The sequence below is a fragment of the Coturnix japonica genome, chromosome Z (assembly GCF_001577835.2).
Source record: "Coturnix japonica isolate 7356 chromosome Z, Coturnix japonica 2.1, whole genome shotgun sequence".
NCBI lineage: Eukaryota > Metazoa > Chordata > Aves > Galliformes > Phasianidae > Coturnix > Coturnix japonica.
In genome coordinates, this window is record NC_029547.1 from 36,330,381 (window position 1) to 36,356,446 (window position 26,066).

A 26,066-nucleotide genomic window follows, 5' to 3' on the forward strand; every position below is an offset into this window, starting at 1 on the left:
CTTGGTTATCTTGGTTTAAATGAATAACAATTCAAATTTCAGAGATCATTCCCCAAGGTTAAACAGAAATAAATGAGAAAATATTTTGATACCGAATTTCAAACATAAATATTTTTAGGCTCTCATTATTTTCATGTTTCAAACCAGGTAACAGCTGAGGATGCTAGCACCCTTACTTATTCTGTGAGCCTGATTGCAAAGAAAGGATGGTGCTGCATGCGTGAACAGTGCCCTAAGCTCTCAGTGAATATGGGGACAAATGCCAGCTGTCTCTGGGCATATTCCTCTGTGCTAATAGAAGACAGTCAGGGCTCTGTACTTTCTGTACCAAGCACTGCACCAGGAGAAGAAGCAACCTTTGCTTTGGACAGAATCACATAATGGGGGAACCATGGACTTGTTGCACTACATTCTGAAAAGCAGTCTAACATAGCAGTCTGCATAGCACTATCTGTGTCAAGGAACGATGAAATTCTGGCTTGAATTGGTAGGGACCTTAAATATCATTTGGTACCAAGCAACCTGTCATGAGCAAGCCACTAGACCAGGCTGCCAAGGGCCCTGTCCAACTTGCCCTTGAGCATCTCCAGGGATGGGGCATACATAAATTCTCCAGGCAGCCTTTGCTATTGTATTTCCTCCACACTCATAGATTATATCTAATACCTACCCTTTTCTGTATCAAAGCTGTTACACCTTGACCTATCACTACACACCCTTGTAAAAAGTACTCCCTCGTCATTCCTTTAGCCTCCCTTTAAGTACTGGTAGGCCACTACAAGGTCTCCCCAGAGCTCTCTTCTCCAGGCTGAACAAGCCGAACTTTCTCAGCCACAAGAGAGATGCTCCAGCCCTCTGCTAATCTTTATAGTCCTCCTCTGGACCTGTCCAATTGCTCCAAATGTTGAGCTGGTGCCTCCAGACCTGGATGCGGATTGGGCCTTACAAGGGCTGAGGAGGGTACAAACCTCATCCTTCTTTCGATGTAGCTTAGGATTCTGTTGGTCATCCAGGCTGAAAGCATGTATGGCAGGTTCATGTCAAGTTTCTCAGCCACCAGGAATCCCTAAGTCCTCTGTAGAGCTACTCTCAATCCATCTGTCAGTCAATCTGTAATGATGTTTAGATCTGCCTTTACCCATGTGAAGGACCTTGCACTTGGCTTTGCTGAACTTCATGAAGTTTGCATGAGCCCATCTCCCAGACCCAGTAAGGTAACTCTGCGTGGTTTCCCATCCCAGTAAATTATCAGCTGGAGCAGTCACCTTGGTGTTGTCCACAAACTTATTGAGGATGACCTCATTCTGCAGAATAAATGAATTACTATTAATATTCTGCCTCCTTAGCAAACTTCCCCCTCACTACTCACATATTTTCTCAGAGAGAGGTGATAATAATGTTGGACCTCTTTTGGAGAAGATTTGATAGGCTCTGTTTCAAGGACTGTTTTGAGATATTAGAATTGGAAAAAAAAATGTTCCTAAAAGTGTTGTTTTTTTTCCAACAGCCTTTCAGTCAGTTAAAATAGAAATATTCCCGTTCCCTACCATTTTTCCTTATTTGCATATTTTGGTGCTTTTCTAGTTTAAGGCCAGAAAAAAGCAGTCTTATATTTAGGTTTTGATAGTTTATGTTTTTAACATAATAAAGGTTGCATGTTACATTTCCTAGAATTGTTGTACACCTATGTAAAACACTTCCTGGAATTGTTACCAGGGATTTTTAGTGACTAGATTAACACCCAGTTAATGTTTCAGTACAGAGCTTCACAATGCTTTCGGACAGATAGCGACATCCTGTGGATCGAGGCACGTACGGGTTAGTCTATCATCTGTCTTGGCTACAATGCAGTGTATGCTGCTGAGCCAGTAACTGCAAAGCAGGTACCACGCTCACTTTTTTAATCACTACACAGGCTTTGCCCATTGCTTAACCCTAAAAGTTTGCGAAGTTTGAATCTATACAAGAATGGAGTGCTAGCAAACATTTGATTAAGCAGAGCGTCTTTGTAGCTATGCGTTCTGTGTCTGTTGTTATTGATAACTGTGTTGCTGGAAATGTGTTCCTGAGCACTTATAACCCTGGGACCAAGCTGCCAGGTTAACTCAAAACATATGGCTCCCTTTCTGTTGTTGATAGAGCCTGCATTCCTGACACCATCACAAAGAAGGGGGCAAAATATTCACCTGGAACCATGGTGGTACTCAGCAGTCTATCCAGCTACCTCTGCTTCATTTGTTACGTTTAGGATGCAATGCACCATCTGTATTACCTTTTGACTGAGATAGCTGCAAAACTGTCAGACAACCTGTTTGACAGTTATTGTTTCTGCTACATTTCTCTTGAATACATGTAATTCTGTATTTCACGTCAGCTAACTCAGAATTTATTTGAAAGCTATGCTGCGCTATAGTGATAACGATCAATAAAAACTGTGCATGAAACTCACTCTGTTTTAATCTCTAAGACACATTCGCATCAAGCATTTGAGCATGATCTGCAGTTAACAGGAGTAGAATACACTTTAAGAGCACTGAAAACAGAGGTTGTCACGCAGTTTCCTAAATCTTAGAGAATGAGGCCAAAGAAAAACACCTAACAACAGGAAACCAGTACTGAAATTCAGAAACAGTAGTGATATTAGCATTTTGGAGAATTAAGTCAATAAACTGAATTTTACAGGAAACTCAGACCTTTTAGGATAAATCCAAATCAATGCCCACTGAAAACAGCTATATTGGCAGCTGTTTAAATTTATTAATTCCATTTTCCCAGAGCAGACTCTGCAAGAATTAATGGAAAGATGAGAAGTTAGTTGCATATTGTTTTGTCGGAATGGACAGATTCATCTCTATCAGTGTGAGTTATGCTCTAGAGGGTGTGTTCAGGCTATCTGACATTCCTGTACTTCAGAATTTAGCCCTTTTAATTTAATTTATTTATTTGTTTTATTTATTTCCCCCCAACTTTCTGGCATTGCCAGTGCCATGGATAGGAATATATATACAAATATTTTGCAAAACAATCCATACATAATTTTTCAATTCTTAAGCCCAAGACAAGAGCAGAACTTGAAGACATAACACACATACCTTTTTTTTTTTTTTTTTTTTTTAAATAGGAATTCTTCACTTGTGGCAAATAACACCTCATCCATCAGAAAGATTCAAAAACATACATAAATTTTATTAAAATTATTTCATTACCTAAATGTAAGTAATCTTTTATTATATTTACACACACAAACACAGTGTTCTGCATGGGGAGAGGTAAAGAAGGTAGTACAGCTGCTTGAAGACAATAATAAAGGAACGTAACAAGTAAATCTTACACCCTAGAATAAAAAAAAAAAAAAAAAAGGAATATAGCAAATAAATCTCATGTTCCTTTATGTGCTGGGAACCTTGCTTCTAGGCAGCAACAAACAGACCCCTGAAGGACCTCTCCATGGTTGAGAACTGCACAGATCACTGTGGGAAAATTCAGTCCTGTGTGAAATCAGGACTCCTGGCACCTGAAAGGATGTCAAATTTACTCACTACCAAAATTCCTGTTTTGTTTTTTTTTTGTTTGTTTGTTTTCCGTACCTTATTAAAACATCTATTCTATTATGCAACTTACTACAGGGCTTGTCTTAGTGAAATTTGGAAACAATCCTGCACCTGTTTGTTTAACATATTTTGTTTGATAACACATCCTTCTTTGTAGTGTCTGGTATTTGAGATCCACTAATGACGCTTCAACAGAGAGCTGGATTCTGGCTTGATCTTATACATGTGCTGTTGATGCTGTGTTGATTCTGCCGGGAATATGACAGTGAGTACTCACGTGGTGACTGTGGGATCAACCTTTGGCAACAAAGGTTGAGAAGAATTGATGTGGAAAACTTCCTTTGGGATTTGGACGTTTCCAATTCATGTGAGTTACCTGTAACCAGGAATCAGCCTCCTGAATCCAGATACAGACAGGATGCCTCCTACCTTCTGTGGAGGGCAGAAAGAGATGAACTAGGGCATACTGTGGTTAGTCCTTGGTTTGGGTAGTTTGTGACCAAGGGGATGAGGTGCATCCCATGCTAGAAACTCAGTTCACATGTAGCCATAGTTACCAGAAGAAATGTACAGAGATTTCTGAAAACAGAGGCATTTACCTTGGTGCAGTTAAATCACTTCTGAAGTATCAAAAAAGAGCAGAAGGGATGGTAATTCTAAAAATACTGTTTGGAGTTCACAACTTTCTATAATTGCATCATCTGAGCATGATTTTCTTCATGCCTAGAGTAGTTTTACACTACAGATTCATCAGTTTCAGGGTAGAAATGAAATCAGAAATGTTCTCCTCCTTTTCTGATGTTTAATGGGAGAACAGATCTATAGCAGGAAGTCCCTTGCTTTCATCCCAGTTTAATTTTGGAACTAATTCTATGTATGTCAAAAGAAATAGGCTTGCGGGAGATAGGAAACAAAGGTCCATATCATTCACAATCACAGAAAAGAAAGGTTTTTACTGCCTTTCTGCCAACAAACACAGCTCTTAGTTATGAATATCCCACTCCAGACTAAGGCTTAATTCAAGTGCAATCAAAAGTTGTTTGATTCAGTATTTGGCAACATTTTTTCCCGAAACTCAGGGTGTAGTTTCCTCCAGAGAAACTCTTGTGAGAACTGTTTGCCCTAGAGAAGAAGGGAAAAGCAGTAATCAGATTTATTCCTCTTTTGTGTGCAAGCACACACACATACACATACACATGGGCATGTGATTTTTAGAAAGGGACTGTAAATGCATTAAAATTCATTACCTGATGAAGATCTGCTGGCAGCATTCAACCAGCTCTGTGCTGTTGGCAAGAGAACTTGTGGAGTTGAAGGCATTTTGTAATAAAATGTGGCATGGAATTTCCACATCAGGGGCGGCCAGCATTCCTGTTAAGTAAGGAACAATTCTGGTAATTGTAAGATTAGGGAGTGTCAGTTGCTGGAGCAAGGTTGGATAAAATGTTCTGGCTGATTTGAAATCATCCCTCGTGACAGTACTATAAAATCCTGCCAGTTTAAAATCCACAAAAATCCACAAAAATTTTAGGAATTTTCAAAAATTTTACAGAACTGAATTAAGGAATCACTTTTTTTTTTTTTTTTTTTTAGTGACCCACTGCACTAAGAACATTTGGTCTTTTTATGCTTTTTCATGCTTCTAAAAATGTACACTAGTGCTGGGTCAGGGTGCTTTCAATAAATAAAATGGAGCTATGCTACACTTATAGCAACACAAATATATATGCAGGCCTTTTTTCTGTTTTAAAAGAATGTGTGTGGTTTATCTACCTGCTTTGCTAGATGTTCTCCAAAAGTACAAGCAGTAACATCCAGTGTAGGGATGCAGACACAACAGTGTGAAAATAACAGCTCTTCCTTCTACTTAGTGCTGTGAAACATGGCCATGTTTTTAATATGTTGTCTTACATGAGACAGTAAAAATTCTTTGACTCTTTCACCTTCTGGATGTAATGAAAGCATTTGCCATGCCAGAAGTGGGTAGAATGTAATTTTCTTTCCACAGCAGATTTTGTTGTTTTGGAAAGATTACCCAGCAGCTGTTCACAACTATATTCTTAAGGCCAAGTTTGTGAAATAACAACTTTCAGTAAGACTTCCTGATTCCTCAGTTATATGCAGCAGTGTCATGTATTGAAACATTATGGGGGCACTGTGCCTAATGAAATTTCAGGTAGTCTAGTACTATAACCTTCAGAAAATAGAGCAGAATTATTCTTACAACATGTATGTTTTTGCTGCTGCTGTGATCACATAGGGACAAGAAAGCTCTGATTCCTATAGATAGATTTCTTTTTCAGCTAAATAAACAAACAATTTTATTCTTCATTGAATAAATACCAGTGCTTATCACATGCCCCAGAAAGAAAGCTGTGAAATGCATCATTATATACTAGTGATGAGTTCTGCCTGCAGAATCATACCTGGGCATATCTCCTGTGAGACTAACATGTTATTTTTCATATACTCTCTAGAGTGTCTGTTTCCTTGTGATTCTTCACTCAATATGAATGTGAGAACTTGAAAACAAGGGTCTCCTGTTCAGTCCCACCTTAAGACAGTTGTCTTAACTTAAATACACAATGGGAATACTATTAGCCTCAAACATTCTTTATAGCACTAAGATAAAAATTTTGCAGCTTCTCTCACTTCTCTCTTGTGTACTACTTCCTGTCTAGTTCTCTGTTTCTGATCTGTAATTACTCCTTTATTTCTACAGATAGCAGTGTAAGGAAGAGATTTTATTTTAACTATAACTTGCTAACATCTATTTTTCTTGTTGGGTATTACACAAACAAAAAAGTTGAAACTGAAGAAATATATATTTCATATACTCCACTTTTCAGCAGCTTTTAATTCAACACTGACTTTTAATCTCTTGACACAAAAAATACAAGTTTTAAGTAACAGGAACTTCCCCCCCCCCCCCCCCAAGTTTATTGTGCTGATGCACTGCCGCCCTGTGGTCACTTTCACCAAATGCACCAAACTCCTGAACAGTACCTGCAATGCATGCTGTCATGAAACATGCAACAGTTCCAGCAATCATTGCTCTGAAAGCACCACTAGCGATTTCCTTTTTTTTGGAGGGAGCCATGCTTGCTAGGAAGAAAAGCAAAGTGTGCATAAAATAAAACGTTGGATATCGGGAAAAAAACTCTTCACTAACAGATTATTCCAGCACTGGAACATCTGGTCTTGTCCAACCCCTGCAATTCTGTGATAAATACATGTAGATACAAAAGAAAAATTGACCTGCAAGCTTTCCCTTCATCTGAGAAAAGCCCCACCCTGTGGCTCTAACCAGAAGAAATCAGGAAGGAAAATAAGGAACATTCAAAAGCCTTGTGGCAAGGTTTGCTTACACTGTTAAGAAGTTGGCTTGAGCATAAAAAGGCAAATTATGTTTGCTTCAGCAATTTGCACATCTCTGCCAGCCAACAGATGCTTTCAGAAGTGAACCTTGGTCATTATACTGGGATCTGGCTCCACAGCAGAATCCTGCTTTTACACACTGGCATTGCAGAGCCCATCTGGGCTCCATGTTAAAGAGACCTAATAGCAATTCTGGTTCTCAGTAAGAAAGTTAGATTGATTTTTTATTATTATTTTTTTTTTAATCTGAGAAGTCGGTGCCTCTTTCTCTTTCTCTCTCTTTCTCTTTCTCTTTCTCTTTCTCTTTCTCTTTCTCTTTCTCTTTCTCTTTCTCTTATCTCTTTCTCCTTTTCTATTTCTTTCTCTCTTTTTTTCTTTGTCTTTTCAGTCAGTTACATATGTGTAGCGTTTTTAGAGAAAAACACTGATTTTGTCTTTCATACTAGTAGGCTACAGCCACAGTTTGTTTAACCCCAGTGCCTAAGATCTGCAGTAGCTGCAGTGGTTGGCAGCATGAGTTCTTGACAGGGAGACCTGTGGACAGGGCTTGGTCCCCTCACCTTGTTCCCAGCTCATTTCCTGTACCTCAACATGTACATCCCCCACCCATGCCCAGCTGGGTACTGGTTCTCTCCAAAGAGAGACTCGGCCGCTAAAACTGCCAAGCTTCACCCACAGCCCATCCCTCTGGGTGTTTCCTTGTTATTTGCTTGCTAAATAAATAATCCATGAATGGCATTCTTACTTAGACTTCCTATTACCATTCCCAGGGAGCCAAAGTTGGCAAATCCACAAAGAGCATAGGTGGCAATGGTTTCAGAACGGACCTGAAAAACAAACAAATACTCAACTGAATGAATTGAGGCAGCTTGTGCTGCTTTAGAAGTCTGAATGCAAGGCACTGTGGCCCAGGGCTCTGAGAACTGAAATCACATTAAATTTCACATGGTTGTTATCCCAGTGTGTGACTTGCAACAAGGTTAGCTCATTCTCTTCCTGCAGGTATGCAGGCTTTCATATCTGAGGACTCACAGACCGTGTGGTGAATTTCCTCTTAGTGTATATTGATAAGTACAAGTAATTAAAGACAAAAATTATTCTTAACTCTTAATTTCAGAGTGCCACAGACTCACAGACTCATAGAATGATGTGGTTTGAAAGAGACCTCAAGGCCCAGCCAGTTCCAACCCCTCTGCCATGGGCAGGGCTGCCACCCACTGGATCAGACTGCTGAGGTCCCCATCCAGCCTCGCCTTGAACACCCCCAGAGACCACATGTTCTTTGAGTTGTCTGTTTCTGTCTTGTGGGAATACAAGAAGGACTTTACAGAGTAAAGTATTACCATACTGTCTCATACCACCCTCTGAGTGAAGAATTTCCTCCTGACATCTAACTTAAATCTCCCCTCTTCTAGTTCAAAACTGTTCCTCTTTTCCTATCACTATCAGACTATTTAAAAAGTCAGCCCACATCTTTTTTATAAGCCCTGTTTTTTTTTTTTTATTGGAGGGCTGCAGTGAGGTCTCCTTGGGGCCTTTTCATTTTAAAGTGAAAAAATTCCAGCTTCCTCTGCTTGAGTTTGGGGAGGTGCTCCAGCACTGATCAACTTTGTGGCATGCCTCTGGACCTGCTCCAACAGTACTATATTTCTTGTGCTGGGGGCCCCAGGCCTGGTTGTAGTATTCTGGATGCAGCCTCACAAGGGCAGAATAGTGGGGGACAATCCCCTTCCTCTCTCTGCTAGCCATCCTTCTTTTGCTGCAGCCAAGGAGATCGTTGGCCTTCCAGGTTGCAAGCACGCACTCCTGGCTGACAACCAGCATTTCATTCACCAGGTTTTTCCCTGCAGGGTTGCTCACTGAGATGAGTTCTCCCAGACTGTATACATGTTTGGGATTGCCCTGATCCAAGTGCAACACCTTTCACTTGGCTTTGTTGAACCTCATATCATGAGTCAGAGAGCTTTAATTCATCTTGCTGTTCATAGCTGTCCTGCCATTGTAACACTGCTGAAATCTCAAGTTTTGTTATGTTGTCCCTAACAAGCAGAGATTTATGAACACAGCTGCTCTGTGTACACTCCACCCTGTGTATGGAAGAAATAATGGAAATGTATTTCCTTCAGGGTGGGTGCTTTCACATGATACAAGGCAGATGAATGTTATGATTTATGAATCCCTATTAGTAATTTATTTGCTTCCTGACTTTAGCAATCTTCCTTCTCTTGGGCAACACACAAGCATGGGTTGCCCTTTGCCAACATGGATGAACCGTTACAGGACGCAGAACGGCTTTGAGTGGAATCAAGCTAGAAACTTCCAGACAAATGTAGTTCCAACACTTGGGAAAAATGCAGCATTTCTCAGCAAATAGACTTTCTCCCCCAGGCAGCTCAGAAATTCTATTTACTGTATTTTATGTGCATGGCAGCTGAATGAGTGTTCTAGTAGCTTTCCTATTTATTAGGTTTCTCTGTTTCCCTTCCTGTTTTATGAAAACAAATTTGTAGAAATTTTCAGCCTGCATATATGTGGGAAAATGTTTTTCAAGTGCACATTCTACCTGCTCTTCCTAGAAGAGGCTTTGTGTACTATGACTTCCCTGCTTTCACTTGCATTCTTCCAGCTCAAAAAAAAAACTGGAAGGTTTGTTATTAGTTACTCAGATGAGGCAGTAAAAAGGACTGGTTGTTTGCTTTCTCTCTCTGAATATCTGTGACTGGATATACTAGAGAGTGTTTATGTGGAACAGAAATTAGAACTGGAAGCTACACTACTCTCAGATGAATGGTTGTGCCAATTAAAATGATTACTTGGCCATTTTTACAACTGTTATGAATCAAAATTGCTTTTACATCTCAGAGGTTTTTATTGTGGAAGCTAATACAGCTCTTTGAAGGTATTAAATATGAACAAAGAAGTCTTACACTGCATTTTACTGAAAAGAAAAAAAAAGGAAAGCAAGTAAAATACAGGTGATGGGATCTAAATCAGACTAAATCTAAGCATTCATTGAATTCACAGCCATTTTCCCTTTGTAGAACACAGTATGACTATAGTAAGGGTGATCAAAGTTCCATCTAGCTCAGAGATCTTTCTCCAAGACAACAGATAATGGCAACATGGGCAAGAGTGTGTGAGTTTGATCAGAGTAACTGGCTTTATACCTCAATTTCTGAAATATGTTCCAGGAATAAGGAATGCAAGTGCTAAGGAACAAGGTTTTCGTTTTGTATCAAAGCAGGTATCCGAAGTATCATACTAAAGTAAATGAAAATTGAAGCTTGTACCTAAGTAGGTTTCCTAATTAAAGGTCCTCTACACTGACAGCTTATCTTGACTGGAATAGTAAGGACCAGTGGAGGTGGCAAAGCTCACCAAGTGGAGATGCTGGAGTCACAGCTGCAAAAATCAGTCTTGGTCACTGTGTTCTTTGCCCCTGTGCAAATAAGTGCAAATTATATGGCATAAAAATATATGGTGTATGCCATGTAATATGCCTTGTACTACTGCCTTCTGCATGGGGATAATAACTTCCAGTAGAGGTGTGGTATGGACAACAAGATGATAATATTTTAAATGGTATGAGGTAGAGCTTCCTGGATTCGTCTCCTGAAGCATAATGCTTGAATAAATCTTTATGGACAGGAATATCCTCAAGTTCTTGCCCAGACTATGCTTGTCTGAGATATAGTGTGATAAAAGTCATGGCAGACTCACAAGACAATGCTGTATTTTAATAATTATGACCTGCTGCTGAAAGGCACAGTTTAAACCAATATGTCACCAATAGTCACTATGAGACTATTCTAAAAGATAACTTACATTGCAGCAAAAAAGAGTTTGATCAAATATTCATAAAAGAAAATGTTACTTACAGTCATATATTGTTTCACATCATTTATGTACATGCTCCCACCCTTTTCTCGATTGTGAATCAGTTTTGAGAGACGTTCATAAGCCACAAATTCATTGAAGAAAGTTTTGTAACCCAGAAGTCCACCAACAATAAAGCTGTCTTCCCAGTCTACTCCCATCATAAATGAGAATGGCATAAAAACATATGCACAAATGTTCTGCAAAATATGTAAGACAAAACTGGTCAAAAGTGATAATTCACCAAAGAACAATGACATCTGGTTAAGTTCCATAAAATGAAAGTAAAGGTAGATTTATTTCAGCATAGGAACATTGGTCTTCTTACTGTCAGCAGATCTGAGAGACTGGGAATTACTGAATAATTTTTAAAAGACCAACCCAAAGTTTAGATCAAAAAAAGTAACTGGATATGTCCTTAGTTTTACACTTAAAATAATTCTCTGTGCCATTTTTTTTTTTTTTTTTCCCCCAACAATGACTTCAGAATGGACAGAGCATTTGAAGAAAATAAAGTGTTGAGTTATCAGTGTTGGCAAAAGAATAGAGAAGTCTGGTTCATATGCTGTCTAAGTCAGGTGTTTTAATGAACAGGCTTTACTAATCCAGTTATTGAACTCCAACTGGTATTAAAAAAGGGCTTATATCTGCATAAAAGCTGTACTCATGACATAATTATGACAATACATATTTTTCCTAGCATAAAAACTATGCAAGAGAAAACAAATCTTATATTCCAGTATAGTTTATTTTTGCCAGTGAAAGAACAGAGGTCCAGCAATGAAAGCATTTTATCAGATTGTCTTTTGTGAAACTAATGGAGATGTTTAAGCAGTTACTGTTCTTGCATGTCTCTCTGCCCCCCCAAAAGTATGTCCTCACACCAACATCTTTCTTTTCCATTCAAGACAGGAATGCACAGCGAGGTCTGTATGTCCACAGCACAGTCCCACTAGGCTTACAGACCAAACTGGACCTTCTTCAAGAGCAGAACAGAACACAACAGAAGTTAGTGACTCTCAAAAGGAATGGCTGAATGAAAACATGCTTGTGTGCTGCATCTTCTTATGATTTATCCGTTCATCCAAATCCTGCTACATCCAGTAGTTACTGAAGCACCACCCTTACAATAAACATGGCTGAGGAATGCATATACATGCATTACCTCTGCTGTGGTTGCCTGTGTGGTGGGATAATCTGCGGAAGTTCTGTAGGGTAGTATCTTAGTATTGCTAAATTCTGTGTGAGTGTTTAGCCACTTCTTCAGCACCTGTATCACAGTGCTATATCCATGTTTCACACTGCTGCTATATAAGGAACTTGGAAAACATAAAGTCCAAATCCATTGAATCATTGTTCTGTTGAGTCAAAAATGATTTATCATCCTAAGCTAAAAACAAACAAACAACCACCACCACCACCAACAAAAAACAACAACCTAAAAAACTAAGCCCCGTTTAAAGTCTGTTTTCTCAGCTGGTTGATTCGGGTGTAGTTTTTTGGTTTTTTTTTTTTTTTTTTCAGAATTACCCGGGTTGGAAGGGACCTCAAGGATCATGTAGTTCCAACCCCCTGCCTAGCAGGGCCACCAAACATACACATTTACAGATCAGGTTGCCCAGGACCCCGTCCAACCTGGTCTTGAACACCTCCAAGGACGGGGCATCCACAACCTCACTGGGCAGTTCTACATTTGTGCTGGTAACAAGTCTAGTCTTGTATCACTGTCCTTATTTAGGTGAAGCTGGTGAGCATTAAGGACTAGCTGAAGCTGTCTAAAGCAGAAGGCACTTCAGTGTTCGTTTAAAGGAGATGTTTGGCAGTACACAGCTAAGCCAGAGGAGGCAAGTATTAGCACACATTACTCAATAAGGTGCACTGCTGCTCATCAAAAACAATCCACAGGGAAACTTTACATGTAATAATGAGCAGAAATACATGGCAACAAGTTCCCTTTGATAGTAAAGACATTTTTGAAGAATACGTTTTCAAAAGTATAAATTTTCAGATCATATTAAAAAAAAAAAAACAAAAAAACACAACAGAACAATTAACAACAACAAACCACACAGATCTATAATGGAAGAAAGGCAAATTATGTACAGATATAAGCTGTATTAAGGACTTGAAGACCATACCTCTCAAAATTCAGCTGTGGATAGTCAAACAGACTGCCTACCCACGAGAGGGCTGAGTCAACGAAAGCCAGCAGGGCAAGGAATGAGATGAGATTCACAGCGATGTTAGCCACTAACAGAATAGAGCTGGATGCACCTTGACTGGCTGCCTCCAGCAGGTTATTTGATTCACTTTATCGGTGGAAGAAAAAATAAGACAACAGAGTGTGAACATTTTGTAACTCAAGAAAAATCACAGATCTAAAAGTTGCATGAATGTGATTTAAGAATCAGCTCCCTAGAGCTGCTTATGCAGTCATAGGGAAAATAATGGTCAGATGAGTAGGTTTGTGCCATCCTCTTGGGAGGTAGTGGGAGGGGTGTGTCTTTTGTAACCTGAGGGCAAATTCTGTTGTGGTTGAGAGTGCAAGTGTTTTGAAGTGAAGGTTGGGCAGCTATGTATCGCACTGCTTGAGACACTGCTGGGATGAGGGAGTAGGCACTGATTGTTTTGCAGGCAGCCCTTGCAGAGATGCTTGTACTATTCAGAAACAGCTCTTTCCAAGACTATCTGCTTTGTCTGTCATTCCTGAGGCAAGTGAACCTTCCTGCAGATGGGCAAAAATTTTGCTGCCGCTGCCATCACTGAAATGATTGCTCTACCTTTGTTTTTGTTTCCTTTTAGTTATAGATTTGTTGCAAAGACAAATGGGAAAAATATTTTGGTGATTCACTTTGGACAGGCATTTCAGTCCCAGGTCCATGGCAGCTCTTCACCTGTTCACGTGAGTGGTGTACCTCCAGACAGAATATAGTTGGGCATGCTGCACTTGAATTCGAAACTTTTAGCTTGGCATATAGCAGCATGTACTTGATTTATTGCCTGCCCTCATTCTATCAAATGTGCTGCCCCTAAATTATGTGGAGGAGTAATTGCTTCTCTGAATTGTGTTTCCACAAGATTATTACTATTAACCCAGAAACCTAGATGAGCTTACCCTTTTGCCATTTTTAGGCCACTCTTCAAAGTTACTTTAGGCTTTTCAGTTTCAGGCCAGAACAGTTTGGAGGTGGCTAATGATGCTGGTGCAGACATGACAGAAGCAGTCAGTAGATGGGAGGCAGAAACCTAGAATTTTGAGCAACAGAAAATATACTGTGATAACTGCATCATGAACATCATAAACAAGCATGCAGAAAGCAATTAAAATCATTAGATGACTGGATAATTTTTCTACAGGGAGTCATTAAAAATATCACATTACTTACAGGGAAAGAAAGAAAATGGGAAAAATTGGAGACAGGGGAAGCCTAAGAAGTAAAAAGTATAATTGTACTCATTCCATAGGAGAGCTGCTTAAGAGAAAGAAAGAAAGAAACAAAAAAGCCAGATGCACAGCATACCAAAACCAAATCTAGGTCCTGGATGTAGCATTAGAAGATGTGTGCCCCAGTGGCGCAGTGGTACGAATGCTGCGCTGCAACACTGGGGCCCGGGTATTTGAATCCCCCTGTGCACAAGTGGTAGAAGTGCTGCTCTGCAGCACATCGAATCCCGGGGGTTGGACTCGATGATCTCTAAGGTCCCTTCCAACCCGCACGAGACTATTACTATTACTATTACTATTACTATTACTATTACTATTACTATTACTATTACTATTACTATTACTATTACTATTACTATTAGAAGAACAGGGTAGTCAGAGCTAGCTTCTATAATACTGTGTGTGTGTTCCTTGATAGCCAAATATTGTTTCTGTCCTTTGAAAGTGTAGTTAGAAAATAAATTACATGGCTTAATTCCTCCATTACCCTTTCAACCCTTCTTTCACAAATTTCTACACAAAAAATTTCCTCTTTGCTAGCTTTTGCAGTATTTTTATCTCTTCCTCTCTTGCTTCCTGGTCTTTCCAGTCAGTCCTCCCTTCTTGCTTCTGTCTCTCCATTGTGTTTTATTCAGATATGGAACATATTTATCATCCATCTCCTGGTGACTTTGATAGAAATCACATCTTTGGCCTTGCTTTTCTGTTTAGCCTTGTGCTGCTAGCCTCATGGCAGACAAGGCATTCATTACTTGTGCTTAGCCAGCACTATTAGAACATTGGTCACAAACAGAGTCTTTGGGATCATATGGCTAGCAGCCACTCCTGAGGGACTTCATCTGTGTCACTGCAGCAGGCATTGACCAGCTAGCATATTCCATGTTAGTTCATCTGGACTGTAGAAGTGTACAGAAATCAGTAATTTCCTCACAGCTATGGCAAGATTCTCTGTACACCTAAGGGGTATTGCTCTACTTAAGATCAGACCATGTTATCTTCTACCATCAGGAGACAAGAAATTTTTTTGTGATTACTTCTTTCAGGAAGAAAAAAAAAAAAAAAAGGAGTTAGAGGAGTAACTCAGGTGTACTTCTCAATATTTTAGCTGGGTTTCTGGTTTTAATGATTTAACCTAAGCTGTATGTTTTCAGTTCTCCCTCCTCACTTACCCCAAAAGAAATATATGCTCCTAAGACGCTTCCAGCAATAGTTGAGAATCCTGCTGTCATGACTGCATGGAGTTCAGATTTGGTGATGTATGGTAAGTACGGCCGTACCAAGAGAGGAGATTCTGTCTGAAATTGAAAAACAAACAACAAATTCAGAACTTCCCAATAAGTCCTCAGAAATTTCTCTTACTAAATGGGCAGGAAAATCACTGGCTGTGTTGCACTTTCCTATGTGTTTTTTGCTAGTCAATATTAGTGCTAGTAAGGGCTTGCTCTTTTCTGTGGGAGGGAAAATTATGCCAGCATGTATATTGCTGATAATTTTTGCAGATTTTAACTCTCCTCCAAATGCCAAGTGAAACTGCCAAGAAATCCAAATCTAATTCTAAGTGAGCCAGAAACAGCCATGGATCTGAGCTGCAGGTACGGCTGTACATCATACCAGCCAGTATTTATAGGCATGTCAGGCCTTCTGGCATGAGTGGGAACTGAGGGTAATGTTAAATGGACATACTAGAAGTATGAAAGAGTAAGGCACTGTTGCAAAATAAGTATGACCTGTTCAATGTGTTTCTGGAATTGGACACTACTCATTCATCTTTTCACTCTTCTCTGAAGACATGGACGGATACTGCTGTAGTGTTATTTTACTAAATTTTCCATTAAGTGAACTATGTGCTATGTGCTCTTGGCTAAGGCCTTGTGCAGATGAACCAGGGTCCTATTCTCTCAACCACTGTCTATCTTCCTCATGGGCCCCCTTTTCATCCCATTTTTCTTTTCTCCTTAATTTAAGGAAATTTAAATATATATATATATATATATTGCCCTAGAGTAGTCTCATATGGAAGACCTACTACCTACATTTATATCCAAATTCCTTTTGGGAACAGATGTGTTTCCCAAAACATGTCCTGTTGTGTATCACAGCCAACATACAAACTTAGCAGAATTGTATCTTCCAGAAAATCAACCACCAGACTTTCTGTACTATTTGTCCTACCTTCATATGAATTGAGGATTATTTTTATAAACAGATGTTGAGTAGTCCAATGTCACAATATTCAATAATCCCATTTTAGCATGTTTTTCCATGCTTAAACTCACCTGTCCCACAAATATGTTACCAGCAGCTACAAGAGACTCAACAGGAGTTGTCCCCATAAAAATTTGCATTATCCAACCAACCTAAAGTGATTAAAAATGAAAAAAGAAAGAACAAATAAACACATTGGTGTGCCTGATCCATTAACTCCTTGAATTAATCATGTCAGCGTCAGTTCTCTGAGACTCCATATTTAATTAATGGTTTAAACATCAAGATAATGTGCATTCGTTTAGGAGTAGCATGCTCAAATAAGACAAGAAGGAATAATTTAACAGAATTTAGAGTAAAATGCTGAAAGACATCAGGCTCCTCCTGGGCACTAAGTGCTGAACTAAATTAACTGAAGTAGATATTTTATTACATCATTATTACTTATGTATTATTACCTTTCTAGAGGGATTTTGACCATATGAATGGGAAATAATGCAGAATTTTATTACAGCTAAAAATTTAGTACACAGTATTTCATCTTGGTCAGATTTGTGGTTAATATGTAACAATCCTGTGTATGTGAATGACAAAGGACTTTTCATGTTTATCCAGAAATAAGCTTTAACTGTCACCAACAAAAAGATCTTTTACCTCATCTGATAAATTCACTGGGCATATAGGTAGAAAGATTAATTGTTGACTTTCTAACAGTCTTTCCAGACTGGACTCAGGACCTAAGACCTGACAGAAATTAAGACTTAAAGTACGAGGTGAGGAAACAGTCTCTGATCTTTGATTTTGGAGTGGTATTGTGTGGATCCAAGAGTTGGGACTAGATCCTTGTGGCTCCTTCCAACTCAGAAAGTTCTGGGATTCTGTGATTCCATTATCTTATTCAGGGAGACAGGTTCCCTGGGGAGCCTGTGTGTGAGTGGTGTCCACAGTCACTCCTGCAATACTTAGCAGTAGGCAGTACATCACTGGCTGTGATGTAGCCTTAATCCTGCATTTTGTGGGATGGTCAACAGACATGGGACAGGTGCAAAGGAAGATTTACGTAAATGTGGCATCAGAGGGACACTGAAGCAGCCGTGCAAAGTCATTAGCTACTGTGGTGTTAACAGTACAGTCTGGGGAGGATAGTGTGCTTGGTGATGTCAGTTGGGATTTTGTATTGTTAACATTCAAAACTACGGCCGGGTTAAAAATAAACTACTTTCCATATGTCTCTCCCTGAAATGATGCAGGTGTTCAAGAAGTGTCTCATATTAGGCAAATAAGAACCTACTGTCAGAAATTCCTACCTTTCCAACGAGCCACTGCATGAATCCAGTGTGATAAAGCATAGACATTACTGTGCTGAAGAAAACCACAATTGGCAGTACCTGGTTGGGAAGCATAAAATCATTATTCAACTTCTAGAATGATTTTCCCGACCTGGATTCTGTAGGCCATTTAATTTTAGAAGGAAAAAAAAAAAAAAAAAAAAAAAAAAAAAAAAAAAAAAAAAAAGATCATGTTTTTTGAGATACACTTAGAAGTCTTGAAAACTAATCATACAGTTTACATTTATACTGTAAAACTTTTAACCTTCTTGAATTATGTTTGTATTGTGCTGGAATTATTTATTGTGTATGTGTGAAGTATTTGTTCATAGATGTACTTATGTGAGTTCAAACATTTCCTGAGCATTAGCACTTTCTAAGGCATGTACAGACTTTGTAAGCCATGAAATATATAGAATGGCATAGAATTCAGAACTTAGCTCCTCTGTGTTTATTTCTGAAAAAATCCTGATTAGACAGAAGGGACAGAAATCTTTCAGAAGACGGAGAGATTCTAAAGGGAATTGTAACTGCCTTGATTTCCCACAATAAATGGCAGCTTGCTTAGAAAGCTCAAGAAGCGTAGCTGCCTCTTAATGACACAATATAGCATATATTTTTTCATTATTCCATTATATTGGTAAGACTGAGTGTGGCATATTGAAGAACTCTGTAACTGCAAGCACAGACACATTCTGCTTAAGAACAAATTCATGTGTGTATAGTTATTAAATATAAGGAGAATTAAATATGTACCCTTCAGTGGAAGTGGAAGGAATGTTTTCCTTAAACATATGATTTAGAACAATTCCAAGAATGTCTAACCCACTATGTGATAAGTTATTTAGTGTCTTGGTTTTTCATGCTGAATAAAATGAGTGTCACTTAATTATCAAGTTGCTAAACACACAGGATCACACCATTTCTATGTCAATATATAAAAGGTAAAAAAAAAAAAAAAAATCACTCAGAAGTCTCCAGGATTAGTCAGGCTAATTAATTATGGTTAAAGCAATGCCACTAACACTAGTAAGATATTATGTGTGCTTATCTGAGGTCATAATATATCATAAATAAAAGCAGTATACGGAATGAAGTAAAACCAAAACATGTTGTTATTTCAGAACTTTCCAGCAGACTAAAGTTATTCCTCTCCAGATGGGAGTTAGCACAATCAGCAGTTTTGATGAACTCTAGAAACTCAATTCAGATAACCAGAAGTCAGCTGTGTATGTCAGATGTTAAGATCATAAGTGTCTTTCACTTCAATTGGATGAGAAGAGCCATCAGTTGATACAGCAGAATGTTCCTTGGCTGAAGGAGAGAAGAGCCAGTGCTCTCTGTGGTAGGTGACAGCTGACATCCCTTTACCTCACTTCAATCACACCTTCCTGTGAAAATAACTTGGAGAACTCTAAGTCATGCTTCTTCATTTTTGGGTTGCAGGCAATTCTGGATGTAGCTTACTCTTTATGAAACAGATAGGTTATTTTCCGGTTGTGACAATTTCTGCCTTGACTGCATAAAAAGTTGGAGACTATTTTAAAACTAAACTCTTCTTCCTGAATCCCGAGTGACTTAACGTTGTACCTACTATGTCACATCTTCACCAGAAAATAGCAGCAACCATTTCATAGGTAAATAGCTATTTTAATGATCTGTTCAGGCTAGCAGTCATCTAGGGTGTAATAAAATCACATGGAAAATATTTGCAAATCATTAATATAAGCACATGGAAATCGGCTACTTGCAACATAGTGCACTACAATGGATTTTCAATTACACTGTCTGCAGAAATAAATGCAATGTAAAACACTTAATGTCAAATGACTAATTCAACTGAAAGCCAAACCTGTTCATCAATGAAGCTTGGGTATACACACAAGTAGAAACTGTAGATGAGGAATATATTAGTGCCAAGAAAAGCAGATTACAAAAAGCCACTAGGTTGGTCAAACAGGACTTCCCCTTGGTGAAGCCACCATAATTCTCCTGTATCATCTCACTGCTTTCCATGTGCCTCAGCAGAGCTCCCAGGAGGATCTGCTCCATTATCTTTGCCAGAACAGAGGGGAGACTGGCAGGTTGGTGGTTCCTGGAGTCATCCTTATTATCTTTCTTTAAAATGTGTGTGATATTGCTTTTTTTCTAATCACCAGGGATTTTACCTGGATGACACAACTTTTCAAATAACATTGAGAGAGGCTTGGTGACTACATCAGCCAGTTCCCTCAGGACTCTGAGATGCATCCACTAGGACCTGTAAACTTGTGGATATTCAGGTTCCTCAGGCAGTCATGAACCTGATTTTCGCTAACAGAGAGAGGGACATTGCTTCCCTGATCCCCTCCTACCAAACCAAACATCTGAGTTCTGTGTGGCACACAGTTATCAGAGAAGACTGAGGCAAAAAAGTTGGTAAGTACATCAGCCCTCTCTTTGTCTGTTGCTACCAGTTTGCCTGTGTCACTCACTAGGGCTTGTATACCCTCCTAGACTTGACTTTTCTGGTTGAGGTATCTGTAGAATTCATTCTTCTCGGCATCCCTTGCAAAGCTTAGATTAAGCTAGACCTTATTTTTCCTAACCCTATCCCTACACAGCCTTGGAGCTTCCTTATACTCTTCTCACATTAAGTGCCCCTGTTTCCACTGCCTCTGCATTTTCTTGCTCTTCAGTTTGAAAAGCAGGTCCTGGTTCAACCATACCAGTCTCTTGCCTTCCTTTCCTGACTTGTTACACTCACATAACATAATAAAATATAATTTTTATTTCTTGCTGAAACGCTTCTCTCTCTGTCCCCTCCTCACCCCCCCCGAAATTATTAAGAGCATTCTTAGTAACAACATATTTTACAGGTAGAATCTTTTTTTTTTTTTTTTTTTTTTAAATTACTTATAAGAAGTGATAGAGCGAACTGTGAAGAATATAAGAATATCCTGTTTTGATATCTCCAGGTAAGAAAGAAGATAAAAGCTGTGTAAGTCCATAATCAGATGTCTAAAGTGCTAGACTAAGAAACAGCCCCAATCAGAATCCTGATACACTTAGTGTGTTTTTGTTGTTGTTATTTTGAACATATAAATGCTCTTAATTCCAAACTAAACAAGTGCCATGACAGGAACTACGTGTGGGAACAAAACCACGCAGAATGTTGACCCAAACTAGGGAGCATAGTGCACTTGAACTGTATTTCAGTATTTTCCCAACAAATTCTAAGGGAGAGATGGAGAATATCCTGGGGATCACATTAATGGCAGATGTGACTCATGCAGTTTTCCCTGCTTCTGCATGGGCACCTTCTCTTTGGTTTAAAAATACACTTAGGCCTTCCACTTTTACATAGGCAATGTCTGTCAATTAGTGGTCTTGACAGCAAATCAGGATATGACAGTATAACACAGTATAGAACCTTTACTTGTGAAGACATGAAGATAGGCAGGAGATAATGTTTCTTTACAGTGGAAAGGACACCTTTCACCAGATCAGGCTGCCTGTGTCCCCATCCAACCTGGCCTTAAACACCTCCACAGATCAGGCATTCACATCCTTAATGAGCCTGTGCTGATGAGCCTGTGCCTGTGCCTTGCCATGCTCTTGGTAAAGAATTTTTCCCTAATATCTAACAGAAATCTACACTGTTCTATCTTAAAGCCATTAGAACATGATCTCTAACTACAGTCCATTATACATGAGGTTCTCAGATCTTCTATGCAGAGTAGAATACAGAAGAGTTTGCCTCATAGCTGATCTTTCTGGTTACAACACTCTTATCATAAGATATATAATGCATATATTTCCCAAACATTCTGTTCCTTTCAGCAGCCTATCTTCCCATACTATATTTATAAAAGCTGCCTTACCTTAAAAGCAAAGAAGTGATCTGTGTATTTTTCACCAAACACAAACTTAGCACCTGTGTCAGAGTACTCCAGAAAAGTCTAAAGGCAGATATAAAGTGAAATTAGTCACAGGCTCTGTGTCACTGACAAAAAGCATGCCAATACTGCTAGACTTCTTGCAGCGATTTTGTGCAGTTCAAGGACCTTGTGCTATGCTCTTTATGGGTCAAGGCTTAACTGACCTGTGTCTGTCAAGGGTCTCTGCTCAGTTCTGCCATGAGTGCAGATTGTTTCCAGCTGTGTAGGTGAACAACACAGGGCAAGTTTTCCTGCTTTACTAAGAGGAGAATATGTTTTTTAATTCTGACACTGCGATACATCTCTACATTCCCTGTAATGTAAATATGTACAATAAATGATACAGTCTGAAAGGATGATATAATGGCTGAAGTAATGAGTTGTAAAAGGAACAGCCAAAAGCTGGCATAAAAGATTTTACTTTTTTAATTCAGGTATTGTGGTTTATTTTTATGTTCCTGATGCCAACATGTGCTATCAATGATAAAACGTAAAAGGGACATGTAGTGGCTAGTTACAATGGCAGTGGCCATAAGCTGCTAATGGAGCTAATGAGAGGGGGCATTTAATGCACTTCTGTAGGAACTGAAAGGGGAGGCTGAGAATCTGATAACAAAACCCAGGTAATTTCTGTTGCTTGTGGGTTAGCAGCAAACAGATGTCAGATGTGCGCCTGTACATTCTGCTCTGTCTTACTTTAGATGCAGTTAGATATCTGTAGTGTGAAGAACAGTCGTATGAATAGTATCTCTGTGATGAAGTCTCAGTGTCCTCCAGTGAGTACTCTCTAATTTGATTTTTGGATTTTTCTTATTTAGTACTTTACAACAGTGAACTTTTATACAACCCTTGTGAGTGCAGACTACCTGTACAGATAGATACCTATGGTAAGATTCTCCCCTACTCTAAAGATCTCTTACTCATTGCAGTGAGCTAGCTGTTTTGCCTTGTCTCAGTGGTGGATTCTTCTACTTGTTCTTTACTTTCTTATATACTGTGGTAAGTATTACAAGCCCCTGGAATTAGGACTGTTCTGAAGATAATGGTACTTCCACCTTACTAAATTTATAAGCTTTTCAGCTTTGAGAGGGTATTCTGATATTGGACAAGGTCTTATGTATTTCGATGGGGGCACTGGGGCAAAAGTAGTTTTGCATTTGGAGAGATGCAAGATATTATTTTATCCCATGGAAGGTAAAGACATTAATAGGGTTATTCTGGTCACTCTTTATCAATCTGTTGCATGAGGTCTTGTGGTATCTGGATGGAACAGAAATGAGAAGACTTGAATGCAGGTTGTCAGTAACTACTCAGTTTTCCTCATGAGGGGAAAACATTTAGGGGCAAAAGGTTTGTTGCACTGCCTGACTGTTAGGTAAGAGACTCGAGACACAAAATGATATAATAAATAAACAGTTATTTCCGGTAGCTTACCTGGATCTGAATGCCTAGCCAGTTAAATACATTGAACCCTACTTTTGTCCTCAGGATAAGAAGCCCAAGAAGAAACTGCATTACTATGCCTGAAAGCACAGGTCTCCAAGCTACCTAGATGGACAGGAAAATAAAAACAGTGAAATTACTTGTTATTTAAATATATAACAATGTACTTTAGTTATTTCTTGAGATAATGCTTTATGGATTGTTTGGCTAGTCTGCAGGATAGCAGCAGCTGCCAAAGGAAGGCTCTCAGAGCATAAGTCTCTCCTAATGGGAAAACTCTGGGATGTGGCTATCTCCCTCTGTGATAAGCGTGAAAAATCTGGCTATATAGGTGTCAACATGCCCATTTCACCAATACAGTCTGCAAGCGAGCAAGTAGAAAGAAAAGGAGACAGTTCTTCCTGTGTTACAGTTTAAAGCTGAAATAAACACACTTGATGGCAGCAGGCAAGTGTTACTTTGACAGGGTTCTTCCTGACTCTCTTCCTTTCTCTCTCCCTTTCTCTCTTCTCCTTTTTTTTTTTTTTAATATATATTTTTAATTTTTTTTAATTTATTTTTTTATTGGTGAGAATCTGATAATTAACAAGACAAATTTCTGAGATGGCTCTTGTTAATTCATTCAGTTGGTATTGTAATAATATGAACAAAGTAAGTATAACGAGGACCCATTGGAGAGCACAAAGCTTTTGGAAGCTGAGGTGAGTTGCCATGGTTTTTGTGATATCACAGGGGTGCAGAGAATTACAGTGGAAATCTCGGTTGGAAAGTTAACATGAATGGCATCAAGGATCCTATAACAATCTCTTAGTGAAATCTGTTTGGCATTTGCAGTGGGAATCAAATTTATGAGAGAACAAGAGCTCCAGTTCCATGCAGTGTGCTTTGACATGACAATAATGTACATTGTCAGATACATCTGTCATTCTGGAAGCGGTGGTGAGCCTGCTGAGGTTGAGAGGCAAGGAGCAACCTGCTCAGACTTTCACTCGTGGTCTCCAAGTAAATGCATTCCCACCCACAGCTCTGCAAGTTCAAAGGACAGGAAATGGCCTGAACAAGTAAGGGCCAGCTGCTCATACAGCCCCATGAGTGTTTCCCAAGATGTCAGAGTAGACTGGCTTTCCTCCAAAGTGAAACACATATTCTGACAAGATTAAATTCTAGTTTTAATGAGTTTTCTGCTACTGATCTTAGCCCTAGAACAGGGAAATAGTTTTTGAGATATTACACTTAAAATAAGAAAGATCCAAAACAGACTAAATACTCACTCTCATTGGATATTTGGAGAATATAAACATCAAGAGAATATACATCACAAGCCCACCAAAGGAGATCAGCTGATGAGATCCTTGTTTTGCTGTGTCGAGGATGAGCCAGAAAATGATAGCTATAATAAGAACTGCACGTAGTACCCTGCAAGATAAAAAAGTGCCAGGCATTACATTGTGGAGGAGTTCAGATACTCCTTCCCTCCAGTCTGTCCCTGACATTTACCTCTCTGTAAAAAAGATCTCTGAGCACCAGTATTAAGCTGAAACATTTATTTGTACACAAACGGGATCCTGTCTTTGTGCTGCTGTCACAGTCACACCCCTCAGTGTCATCCTGTGCTCCCAGAGTAAAAGGGTTGGGAACATTCAGTAAAATACAAGTGACTGTTGCCTAGGCATTATGTTTACTAAGTGAAATGTGAAAACTTCCCATCCTTTCCTACTCCATCTTCTTCTCCCTTTCTGTCTTCCCCATTGACTAGTTTCTTAGATCTGGGCAGGAGCTTCATTTCAAACTGCACTGTGCAGATTAACTGACGCACAAAATGCGTAGCACTGAAGAGCAGGCTGCAAACTGCTTACTTCTTTGCAATTTACTGTAGCCTGTTTAGAATAATAACTTTTAGTTGCAACAATTTTTATTACTCTAGAAACAATGACGAAAGCAATGTATCCATCAGTCTCCACTAACAAAGAACTACTTGTGGTTCCATATTAGGGTGACTATTCTAATAACAGCCTGAAAGGTAGAGGAACATGGCATCTGGGTTACAGAGGGGAAAACTAAACAGTTCCATTTATTTCATGTTAATTATGTCCAACTGCTGTTTAGCTTCCACTGATTTGAGTGGTGTTTAGCTACATTTACCTGTGTAAATTTCCCTTTGATATAAATCACAAGTACCACAGGCTAATTGTCCATCTTTGCAAAATTGTCCATTGCAATGCTGAATAACACTTTCTGCACCTGACTTTCTTTCTCTTGGTGATCTGCGACCCACAGTTAACCACTTGATCTGGAACATGCTATTTAATGGAACATGCACTTACTTCCTCTGAGTTGTTCCATCTGCCTGTCAGGACTCTCCCACTCTCTTTGTTTCTTCCCCTGACAAATTGCCTAAGGTAGGTATTTGTATGCAGCTGCTACCTGATGTGACTGATGTGAGAAGAAGGACCACAATCTTTATAGCATCTTTGAAATTTATACTCCTGGGACAAACCAATTAAAAATCTTAAGAGAAGGACTAATTCATGGTTATTTGCAGAACCTGGAATGATTTCTCTTTATAGCTCAGTCTCCCCCTGAGGTGAGGTGACACAACAGAGAATGAAGGATATTGTACAATCTTTTTTTATTTTAAAGATATTTCACTTGGTCTTCAGAATCTTGGTGAGCCTCCTTTCACCCCTAATTTTCCCAGGAATAAGTTAGATACTCCTAATAGTTGCTAAGAAGTATTTGGACTAAAAATCTACCATATATAAGCATATACAGTTTATCTACCACTCCAAATAAGATTGCATGATGTTATTACAACACCAAACATGGCTATGATCCAACTTCTGAAGATTAAATCAAAAAAGTTCTTAGCTCATTGCTATGGGGATATGTAAACAAGTAGTTCTTCAATAACACATTTCAG

General features: G+C 39.1%; 1 protein-coding gene across 1 annotated transcript in view; it reads right to left on the bottom strand.

Annotated features, from left to right (window-relative positions):
• Positions 1-3,165: 3,165 nt before the first annotated feature.
• Positions 3,166-26,066, bottom strand: part of SLC28A3 (solute carrier family 28 member 3) — a 41,717-nt gene continuing 18,816 nt past the window's right edge. Inside the window, exons 6-18 of the mRNA XM_015849263.2 lie at positions 24,418-24,562; positions 23,138-23,251; positions 21,647-21,724; positions 17,763-17,843; positions 16,527-16,607; positions 15,420-15,545; positions 13,921-14,051; positions 12,931-13,114; positions 10,808-11,005; positions 7,675-7,756; positions 6,558-6,656; positions 4,799-4,922; positions 3,166-4,673 (exon numbers count right to left, since the gene is read on the bottom strand). Coding sequence (XP_015704749.1) covers positions 4,571-4,673; positions 4,799-4,922; positions 6,558-6,656; positions 7,675-7,756; positions 10,808-11,005; positions 12,931-13,114; positions 13,921-14,051; positions 15,420-15,545; positions 16,527-16,607; positions 17,763-17,843; positions 21,647-21,724; positions 23,138-23,251; positions 24,418-24,562 — 1,546 coding nt within the window. The 3' untranslated portion in view covers positions 3,166-4,570. The remainder of the gene's footprint in view (positions 4,674-4,798; positions 4,923-6,557; positions 6,657-7,674; positions 7,757-10,807; positions 11,006-12,930; positions 13,115-13,920; positions 14,052-15,419; positions 15,546-16,526; positions 16,608-17,762; positions 17,844-21,646; positions 21,725-23,137; positions 23,252-24,417; positions 24,563-26,066) is intronic.